Source organism: Haematobia irritans, chromosome 4 (genome assembly GCF_050003625.1).
Source record: "Haematobia irritans isolate KBUSLIRL chromosome 4, ASM5000362v1, whole genome shotgun sequence".
NCBI classification, from domain to species: domain Eukaryota; kingdom Metazoa; phylum Arthropoda; class Insecta; order Diptera; family Muscidae; genus Haematobia; species Haematobia irritans.
Window position 1 is genome coordinate 153,790,201 of NC_134400.1, and position 12,001 is coordinate 153,802,201.

Genomic DNA, 12,001 nt, shown 5'->3' on the forward strand with positions numbered 1-12,001 from the left:
TTATTTGAAAGGGCCTCTCGTATTTGGCTAATTTTCATGAAGTCCATATTCATAGAGCCCCTCATTTATCGTTCATCCGTCTGTCTATTTATTGTTCGCAAAATTGGTCAATGAACAGTTTACTGAAATTTTTTAAACATTGCTATTCGTATTGCGATGTCGATTTATCGCAGCCAGCAAGATTCGTTCCAATCATTTTTCTCGTTATTCATATGAAAGTTCAGTTCCTGGTGGTATTTTTCACTAATGCTTAGTACTAAGTTCGTTTCCGCGAAAAACGAATATCTTCATCTATCTCCGTAAATAGGGTCTCAAACCCAGGGATGTTAACTTATTTATGCGAAATAATATGCCTGCCTATTTTTTCGTGCGAAAAATCCAGGGTTGTATAAATAAAAAACAAAAAAAACAAATTAAAGTCGTTATATATTGAAAGCTATCTGAATATTTTATAATTAACCAATATCTAATAAGCTTTGATTTTTCTGTACCATCCATACATGTAATTCATTTAATGAAGTACTAGAATCTTACTACTTTTAGTTTACGAGCTAGTCTGTAAGGATTTTGTATATGACTTAAATAAATAAATAAATATTTCATTGTATAATTTTAGTACCAAAAATATCAACATGTAAAAAGTAGTGTTAAGATCATTTTCAATAAATAGTTTTAGTTTCACTTCGACCACCAAACAGTGCGTTTCGAATGTAACAAAAGTCACTTACGATCTTTATTCAGAGTAAAATTCGAAGACGAACCACTGACGGCCGTCTGTCTGTCTGTCTGTTCTAATCACGTAATCAATAATGAAACTATGATCTGGTTTTGATATAGCCCCCACATAAATTGATTCCCCGATTTGACTTCTTCACCAATTAGATAGTTAATAGGCCCGCCCTGACTGCAAAAGTTGGTGGGATCAATTCGAGTTTCGTAATTCAACAAAAATTTTAAATGTAGACTGTTCCAATAATGCCGAAGAGTCGAATATTCATAAATTTGAAACAACAACAAGAAACGCTCTTCTTGTATCTGAAATGACGGATGCTTACCACTTTTTGAAAGAATCACAATACCAAAAATGTTGTATATCTGGGATGAGTGCCCAATGCTATTTTAATATGTTGGAATTTATTTAGTTCAAAGACAGTATGTGGGTTTATTAAAAACGCATTGTTTGTGTTGAATGTGATAATAGGTTCCCGACGAACAATTGTATTCTACACCTTGAATCGCTCCATTCACCCGAAAGCAATAAATATATCTGAAAAACAAAAGAATATAATATTACTATTATTATATATAAAAACAAGTATAGACAGCAGTAAGATCGGCCGGGCCGAATCTTAAATACCCACCACCATGAATCAAATATAATAGTTTACTTTGAAAACTCTTCGTCGTAGCGGGTTACTTGATAATATATAACATTTTGGGGGTTTGATGACAAATCTTCTCCCAAGCAAATCAGTTCAACCAGTACGCTTCCCGAAGAAAAAATTTAAAGATTCTACCTATGAAGACCAGATCAGATTCTGGATTTATGAGATCCAATTTTATTTGAGTTTTAGAGAAATTATAAACATATCGTCAATATGATGATATAACGCTTTGATTTGAAATCTTAAATCTGTAGATTTTTTCCGCCATTATTTAAATGAATACGATGAGTAAAATCTGGAAATTTTACTTTCAGTTTCAAGCAATTTTCATGATCAGTGCGCCTGCTATACACTGAAAGAAGTGTTTTCTTTTCTGAGGAACGAAATTTTAGACAAGCAAAGTTTTATTTTGACACAAATTTTAGAGACAATCGTTGAATCGCTTATCAAAAATTCGGATTAGTTTGCTCTAAACGAAAATACTTTATACGAAAGGGGAATTTCGTTTGTCTAAAATTTCATTCCCTCAAGAAGTTAAATCGGTCTGTATCGATGCCTTGCCAAATGGGCCGGGAAAACTAAATGCGATACAGATTTTGAGGGTATACAATACCAGTATATTTACATTTTCGAGCAACGGTTTCTAGAAGCCCAAGGAGTCAAATCGGGAGATCGGTCTATGTGGAGGCTACACTAAAACATGGGTCGACACACACCATATTCGGCTGACCTATTTGTGGTCAGCCGGATTCCAGAAGTCCTAGAAATAAATTCGGGAGTTAGGTCTATATGGGGGCTATACCAAAACATGGACCAATACTCACCACCTCTTAATGTTCCTCAAATACCTCTAGAATTCCACTTTCAGAAAAGGGTGAAAACTACGAATTCTACAAGCCCAAAAAGTAAAATCGGGAGATCAGTCTATATAGGGGCTATACCAAAATATGGACCGATACGGACCATTTTCGACACACCTCTTTATGGTCCTAAGATACGTCTAGATTTATAATTTCCGGCAAATTGGATCAAAACTACGGATCCTAGAAGTCCAAGAAATAAAATCGAGAGATCGGTCTATATGGGGGCTATACCAAAATATGAACCAATAGGCACCATTTGCGATACACCTGTTTGTGATCCTAAAATACCTCTAGATTTTCAATTTCAAGCAAATCGGCTAGAAAATATAGTCTCTAGACGCCCAAGAAGAAAATCGAGAGATCGGTCTATATGGGGGTTATAACAAAAAAACGGACAGATTCACCTCAATTTCGGCACACAGATTCACCTCAATTTCGGTCCCAAACTATCTTTAGATTTCCATTTTCAGGCAAATCGGGTAATAAATAAAGTTTATATGTTAGAAGCCCAAGAATAAAAATCGGGAGATCGGTCTATATGGCGACTATACCAAAACATGGACCGATACGGACCATTTTCTACACATCTCTTTATGGTCTTAAAAAGGGTGATTCTTTTGAGGTTAGGATTTTCATGCATTAGTATTTGACAGATCACGTGGGATTTCAGACATGGTGTCAAAGAGAAAGATGCTCAGTATGCTTTGACATTTCATCATGAATAGACTTACTAACGAGCAACGCTTGCAAATCATTGAATTTTATTACCAAAATTAGTGGCAGAAAATCCGCTTTTTTATCGACAAATTTTGTTCAGCGATGAGGCTCATTTCTGGTTGAATGGCTACGTAAATAAGCAAAATTGCCGCATTTGGAGTGAAGAGCAACCAGAAGCCGTTCAAGAACTGCCCATGCATCCCGAAAAATGCACTGTTTGGTGTGGTTTGTACGCTGGTGGAATCATTGGACCGTATTTTTTCAAAGATGCTGTTGGACGCAACGTTACGGTGAATGGCGATCGCTATCGTTCGATGCTAACAAACTTTTTGTTGCCAAAAATGGAAGAACTGAACTTGGTTTACATGTGGTTTCAACAAGATGGCGCTACATGCCACACAGCTCGCGATTCTATGGCCATTTTGAGGGAAAACTTCGGAGAACAATTCATCTCAAGAAATGGACCGGTAAGTTGGCCACCAAGATCATGCGATTTGACGCCTTTAGACTATTTTTTGTGGGGCTACGTCAAGTCTAAAGTCTACAGAAATAAGCCAGCAACTATTCCAGCTTTGGAAGACAACATTTCCGAAGAAATTCGGGCTATTCCGGCCGAAATGCTCGAAAAAGTTGCCCAAAATTGGACTTTCCGAATGGACCACCTAAGACGCAGCCGCGGTCAACATTTAAATGAAATTATCTTCAAAAAGTAAATGTCATGGACCAATCTAACGTTTCAAATAAAGAACCGATGAGATTTTGCAAATTTTATGCGTTTTTTTTTTTTTTAAAGTTATCAAGCTCTTAACAAATCACCCTTTACCTCTAGATTTTAAATTTCAGACAAATCGGATAGAAAATACAATTTCTAGACTCCCAAGAAGCATAATTGGGAGATCGGTCTATATGGGGGATATATCAAACCATGGATCGATACGGACCATTTTCGACACACCTACTTATGGTCCTAAAATACCTCCAGATTTTCAATTTCCGGCAAATCGGATAGAAAATACAGTTTCTAGACGCCCAAGAAGCAAAATCAGGAGATCGGTCTATATGGGGGCTATACCAAAACATGGACCGATGGACACAATTTTCGGCACACCTTTTTATGGTCCTCAAGTACCTCTAGGTTTTCAATTTCAGGCAAATTGGAAAAACACTACGGTTTTTATAAGCCCAAGACCCCAATTCGGGAAATCGGTTTATATGGGGACTATATCAAAATTTGGACCGATATAGCCCATCTTCGAACTTGACCTGCCTGCAAACAAAAAACGAATCTGTGCCAAATTTCAGGACGATAGCGCCATTATTGAAGGCTGTAGCGTGATTACAACAGACAGACATGCTTATATCGTCTTAGAATTTCTCCCTGATCAAGATATATATATATAGTCGGAAATCGATATTTCGATGTGTTACACACGGAATGACAAACTTATTATACCCCCATCACCATTCTATGGTGGTGGGTATAAAAACACAATTTTTTATACCATAGGATGGGGGGTATATTAACTTTGTCATTCCGTTTGTAACACATCGAAATAATGCTCTAAGACCCCATAAAGTATTTATATTCTGGGTCATGGTGAAATTCTGAGTCGATCTGAGCAATGTCGTCCGTCTGTTGAAATCACGCTAACTTCCGAACGAAACAAGCTATCGACTTGAAACTTGGCACAAGTAGTTGTTATTGATGTAGGTCGGATGGTATTGTAAATGGGCCATATCGGTCCACTTTTACGTATAGTCCCCATATAAACGGACCCCCAAATTTGGCTTGCAGAGCCTCTAAGAGAAGCATATTTCATCCGATCCGGCTCAAATTTGGTACATGTTGTTGGTATAGGGTCTCTAACACCCATGCAAAAATTGGTCCATATCGGTCAATAATTATATATAGCCCCCATCTAAACCGATCCCCCGATTTGGCTTGTTGAGCCTCTAAGAGAAGCAAATTTCATCCGATCCGGCTGAAATTTAGCACATGGCGTTGGCATGTGGTCCTTAACATCCTTGCAAAAATTGGTCCACATCGGTCCATAATTATATATAGCCCCTATATAAACCGATCCCCAGATTTGAACTCCGGAGCCTCAAAGAGAAGCAAATTTCATCCTATACGGCTGAAAATTGGTACATGGTATTAGTATATAGTCTCTAAAAACCATTCAAAAATTTGGCCTTATCAGTCCATAATTATATATAGCCCCCATATAAACCGATCCCCAGATGTGAACACCGGAGCCTCTTGGAGGAGCAAAATTCATCCGATCCGGTTCAAATTTGCAACGTGGTGTTAATATATGGCCGCTAATAACCATGCCAAAATTGGTCCATATCTGTCTATAGTTATATATAGCCTATCCCCAATCACACAAAAATTGGTCCATATCGGTTCATAATCATGGTTGCCTTTCGAGCCAAAAATAATCTAGCAAAATTTTATTTCTATAGAAAATTTTGTCAAAATTTTATTCCTATAGAAAATGTTGTCAAAATTTTATTTCTATAAAAAATTTTGGCAAAATTTTATTTCTATAGAAAATGTTGTCAAAATTTTTATTCTATAGAGAATGTTGTCAAAATTTAAAATCTTTTGAAAATTTTGTCAAAATTTTATTTCTATAGAAAATTTTTTCAAAATGTTATTTCTATAGAAAATTTTTGTCAAAATGTTATTTCTATAGAAAATTTTGTCCAAATTTTACTTTTATAGAAAATGTTGTCAAAATTTTATTTCTATAGAAAATTTTGCCAAACTTAAATATATACGTATTTAATTGGCCTTTTTAAGTTTAATATATACCACGTATGGACTACGTGTTATATATTACTGTATTAGGAAGATTTATATTACCTTGCCATCGGCAAGTGTTACCGCAACCCAAGTAATTCGATTGTGGATGACAGTCTTAATTATTTATGTCTAAAACATTTTTCTTGAATTTGTCGAATAATATTTACTTATTTTTTTGATATCGGCGTGATGCCAGCGCGTTTTATACTATTTAGTTAAAATTTTCTAAACTTAACCAAAAGTTTTCTTCCGGGTGGGTTCATTGTTTCAGTGTACAAAACACCACAAAACATTTTTTTAACGATGGACTATCTCCTCTAAGTAATGTTGGTGGTATTTCTGAAAAAGATTGTTTTTCATTCGTTTGGGTATTTGGAACTCAAATTTTTTAACACAATATTTTTAAGTCCAAGCATATAATGTTCATAAACTAGCATAACATGTTTGGGACATATATGTTAATATATTAGAACATATTATGTTTGGGACATAAAATGCTTGTAAATATAATATGCTTAGATGCAAACATATAATAATTTAGAAATAGCCTATAAACATATATGTATTTAGAAAGAGAGACCTCGAGAGTATGCTGCATGTAAAATAATAGAAGTAACCAATTGGCACCTTAAAAATAAAATTTCTTTAAAATTTTTTCTACCAGTGTATGTCCTAAGGTGAATATTTTTGAATAATACAAACAATATTTTGTTTGGACCAATCTTGATAATATATATACTTGATATGTTACAGAAGCGATTTTTTGAGGGTGTGGTCATTGAAATAAACATAGAATCGGACCATAGCTTTAGTCCACGCTAACTTTTCAGCATGTGTCATATCCGTTCTCATGATATGTTCAGGTCACGAGCAAATTTTCTACCACTGCGGCGTGGATTTATATCAAATCTGGCATTTACATACATATGGTATATAACATAACAGCCCCACTGTACATAAGTCCTATAGAAGCCAATATACTAACGTGACTGTTAGAGCATACTTAGTCCGATATCTAACATAATTATTCATGAGAAACCAATCATGGAACTTAAGCGTTCGCAATAAGCCATAAGAAGCAGTTTCTTCGAATTTTCCTAGGTTTTCTCTACAATTCATACTCTCAATATCAAAAAACTTCCCGTGATAGTTTATTTTACAAAATTGTACTAAATCAATTTCCCATACTAGAGGATGTTCATACCTTTTGCAATAAGGATCCGTTGGTGATGGCTCATATAGGCCAATTTGATTGATTTTTTCGCACACTTGCTGGGGGCTAAGATTACCATTTGGCTCGGAAGTCGTTGTTGTTGTTGTTTCGCCATCATCACCGCCGCCATTTTCCGGAGTTGTTGTGGATCCTTCACCACCCCCATTGCCGCCTTCCTCTCCGGTCACTATGTCACAGGTCACTTCATCAACTAAATCCTCCAATACACAAACAGCATCACTTTTAGCATCGCAAACATAACCCTGTGGGCAATAGCCAATTTGTCCAATGGGTCGTATGGCACCATAACACATTTGGAATGTTGTCCTACTCAAACAGGCGAAAACATGATTACGATGAGCACTGCATTGACCGCACAAGGATATGTCACCACAACTGGGTCGCCGTTGGGAGGAACTCTGGACGCAAATTGCATTTAAATCGGTGCAATCGAAGCCATCCTTGCAATGGTATAGCTCATGCATATTGGGTATATTACCTGCATGATCAAATTAATTGCACACAAATATGAGAACTTCGCGGGAATATTGATGGGATTTCGTTGTCTTACCTCCGAAACACAAATAATACGATGTAGTGTTAATGCAGGCCGCTTGATTTGATTGGCAAACATTGCACTCAGCCGTGGCATATTGGATATAAAGCCCAAGGACAAATGGAATCTAGTTTTGAAATAAAAACGCAGTTGCAATAAAAAAAGGAAACTTATAATAAAGCTGGAACCGACAACGTTTAAAAATATGGCATGGTTTCCATGGTATGTACAATGAATCTTCTCAAGCATGCACTGAAAAAATATTTACGTGATATTAAAGAAATTTAGAAATTTGCGTCCCTCCGTTAAAGTTTATAACTTTTGCTTCGAACTTTTTTTCATTACATTCGGGATACAATTTTAGAAATTTGCGTCCCTCCGTTAAAGTCGCATGTTTTTTTAACTAAGACATTTTTTTTAAAGTAATGAAACACATTTTTGATTTAAAGAAATCGTCCTTAAATTAAGTGAAATATTGAATTATTATATTTAAGATAAAAAACGCTTCAAATATAGGCTACGAATTTTTTTGAGGATTTAACATCTTTGGTTTAAAGATTTTTTGGGTAAAAACAAAACATTTTTACTTTGATGTATACATTATAATTTGCATTTTTAAACTGGCATTTGTTTGTACGAGAATAGCTTTATTATAATACCGTAAACGAAACAGAATAAAAATTCCATAAAGGAGATCTGTCTCCTAATTTTAATTTTATTGATCCTAGATTTAAAGCCAGTGATCTAAAAAACGTCTTTATTCCCATCCCCAATCATCCCCAAAATCCTTAAGGAAAGGTCAAAATCTTTGGATCCAAGTAAACGTTTTTGAGTGTGGAGGTATTGAAGAGCATAATCTGTCTCAAATTTGGAATCTAGTGAATTTTAAACCCACAACTTCTATATAAATAATTACAACTGAAGGAACTTTCATCCGATAGCTCAAAATTTCACATTTAGCCTAAGGTTACAATTTCAGGTAAATCATGATGCTCAAGAACTTTCGAACTCGGTTTGCAAAACAAACAAAAAAAAAAAAACAATAAAATAAAAATAAAGTTCTTAGCCTTTTTTTAATATAACCAATGCAAAATAAAATATTTGATTCTATAAAGATTTTAGTTTTAATTTTTGTCGCGGAGAATACGGTGGGTGAGGAAGCAATTCGAAGCCCAATTCATGAATTTTTGCCATCGTTCTCAATGACTTGTGGCATATGGGGCCGTTTTGCCGCGATTTCGACCTTCAAACGCTCCAATAATGCCATATAATAGTCACTGTTGATGGTTTTTCCCTTCTCAAGATAATCGATAAAAAATTATTCCATGCGCATCCCAAAAAACAGAGGCCATTTCTTTGCCAGCGGACTTTTGAGACTTTCCACGCTTCGGAGACGGTTCACCGGTCGCTGTCCACTCAGCCAACTGTCGATTGGACTCAGAAGTGTAGTGATGGAGCCATTTTTCATCCATTGTCACATATCGACGGAATAACTCGGGTGTATTACGAGTTAACAGCTGCAAACACCGCTCAGAATCATCAACACGTTGTTGTTTTTGGTTAAATGTGAGCTCGCGCGCACCCATTTTGCACAGAGCTTCCGCATATCCAAATATTGATGAATGATATGACCAACACGTTCCTTTGATATCTTTAAGGCCTCTGCTATCTCGATCAACTTCATTTTACGGTCATTCAAAATCATTTTGTGGACTTTTTTGATATTTTCGTCTGTAACCACCTCTTTCGGGCGTCCACTGCGTTCACCGTCCTCCGTGCTCATTTCACCACGCATGAATTTTGCATACCAATCAATTATTGTTGATTTCCCTAGGGCGGAGTCCGGAAACTCATATCAAGCCAAGTTTTTGCTTCCACCGTATTTTTTCCCTTCAGAAAACAGTATTTTATCAAAACACGAAATTCTTTTTTTTTCCATTTTTATACCCTTCACCACTACTGTGGTACAGGGTATAATAAGTTTGTGCATTTGTGTGTAACGCCAAGAAGGAAAAGTCTGAGACCCATCGTTTAGTATACCGATCGTCTTAGAATTAAATTCTGAGTCGATTTAGCGATGTCCGCCTGTCTGTCTGCCTGCCTGCCTGCCTGCCTGCCTGCCTGCCTGCCTGTCTGTCTGTCTGTCTGTCTGTCTGTCTGTCTGTCTGTCTGTCTGTCTGTCCGTCTGTCTGTCTGTTGATGTATTTTTGTGTGCAAAGTACAGTTCACAGTTTTAGTCCGATTATCCTACAATATGGTATAGGGTCCTGTGTCGGCTCAAAGACGATCCCTATTGATTTTGGAAAAAATCGGTTCAGATTTAGATATAGCTGCCATATATATTTTTCACCGATCTGGTCATAATTGGCGTGTATATCAACCGATCCGTACATCCGAATATTTTGGGAGTCTCGAAAAACTTGCAGAATATAAGCCAAATCGGTTCAGATTTAGATATAGCTCCCATATAAAGCTTTCGCCCGATTTACACTCATTTGCCCGCAGAGGCCAATTTTTTGCTCCGATTTAGTTGAAATTTTGCTCAGGGAGTATAATTAGCATTGTAGCTATGCATGCCAAATTTGGTTGAAATCGGTTCAGATTTAGATATAGCTCCCATATATAGCTTTCGCCCGATTTACACTCATATGACCACAGAGGCCAATTTTTAACTCCGATTTAGTTGAAATTTTGCACAGGGAGTAGAATTAGCATTGTAGCTATGCGTGCCAAATTTGGTTGAAATCGGTTCAGATTTAGATATAGCTCCCATATATATGTGTTTCTGATTTCGACAAAAATGGTCAAAATACCAACATTTTCCTTGTAAAATCGCCACTGCTTAGTCGAAAAGTTGTAAAAATGGCTCTAATTTTCCTAAACTTCTAATACATATATATCGAGCGATAAATCTTTTGAAAAACTTTTGCGAAAATTCCTTAAAATTGCTTCAGATTTAAATGTTTCCCATATTTTTTTACTAACATTGTGTTCCACCCTAGTGCATTAGCCGACTTAAATTTTGAGTCTTTAGATTTTGTAGAAGTCTATCAAATTCTTCCAGATCGAGTGATATTTAAATGTATGTATTTGGGACAAAGCTTTATATATAGCCCCCAACACATTTGACGGATGTGATATGGTATCGAAAATTTAGATCTACAAAGTGGTGCAGGGTATAATATAGTCGGCACCGCCCGACTTTAGACTTTCCTTACTTGTTTCACAATAACAAAAGTTGGTTCACAAAAGACGTTCTATCTCACAAACTAATTGACTTACAGACGTCAAATTTTGACACGAATCATTTGAAGGTTGGTACTATATAAAAATAATATGCATTTAATACTATGTGTCAGACCGGGGACTTATCAGCCAACCTGTTAAAATTTCTCCAATACGAGAAAGTTTCCTTCACTTAAATTTTTACACAAAACAATTCAGAATTTCTTAAATTTTTTTAAACTATACCAAACGTGCGACCATCTTGAACTACGCATTTTTGCCATTTCGAACTCCATTTTTTTTTCTTCCAACTAACAAATTTTCTTTAACAAGTGAAATTACAAATTAATTATGTCTAATAAATGTTCTTGAATTTGTCGAAAAATATTTACTTATGTTTATGATATCGGCGTTTGTAATATCGGTGAACTCATTTGTTTTGAGTGCAATTGCCCATTTAATTTCATCTAACTGTTCTAAATTTTTTCGATTGCCTAAAATTTAATATGTGTTTCGATTTACTCACTGTCCATATAAGAATTAAACGAATTTCATAAAACATTTCACAAACGTTCTTTTTTTAATACAGGATCACCCAAAAAAGATATTGAAAACTTTTAATTTACAAACTTTCAACTACCGCTATCAAACTTTTGCTCTTGCCCATTCGTATAGGGATTTATGACTGCTTTCCCAAGAAAAAAAAACAAAGCAAATAAACTCCACCATTCTTTGGGACAAAATTACAAGTGTCAACTTAGAGAAAAGTTATCTATTTGTTTTTCCACTTTTGTAGGTGCTAATTGTGATTCATCACCTATTGCTCTAACAAGAAATTGTTTGTCTACTACAAAAAAATACTGAGCGAAATAATTTCAGTTTCAATTTCTTTGAGCATGATATGATGAGATAAATTGTTTTACGTAAACTCCTTAAGTTATGAGGTACGTTGGAGGAAAACGTGTTATGTTAGCTATGGAAACATCATATACAATAAAATGACCATATAAATAAGTTCAATGTAAACTAAAGCAGAACAAATATTTCTTACAATGCACTATGGGCGAAATCACGATTTTAGTGGCAAAAAATACTTTCAACCAAGTTAGCTTTATAAAATTTGGTGAGTGGATTTACAATTATAAAAAAATACATTTTAGAAAAAAAAAATGGGCGGTCCACGCCCCCTTTTTAGAGTAATTGCTATAAATACCTCGAAAAATTGTGTTATTT

The 12,001-nt window shown here is 35.5% G+C and overlaps 1 protein-coding gene across 1 annotated transcript; it reads right to left on the reverse strand.

Moving 5' to 3' along the window:
- Positions 1–1,087: 1,087 nt before the first annotated feature.
- Positions 1,088–11,453, reverse strand: LOC142232724 (uncharacterized). Its single transcript, XM_075303373.1, has 4 exons — positions 11,295–11,453; positions 7,559–7,670; positions 6,979–7,486; positions 1,088–1,267 (listed from the first exon to the last, which is right to left on the reverse strand). The coding sequence occupies exons 1-4, from the start codon at positions 11,328–11,330 to the stop codon at positions 1,144–1,146; spliced, it is 780 nt and encodes a 259-aa protein (XP_075159488.1). The 5' UTR covers positions 11,331–11,453; the 3' UTR covers positions 1,088–1,143.
- Between the last annotated feature and the right edge of the window lie 548 nt (positions 11,454–12,001).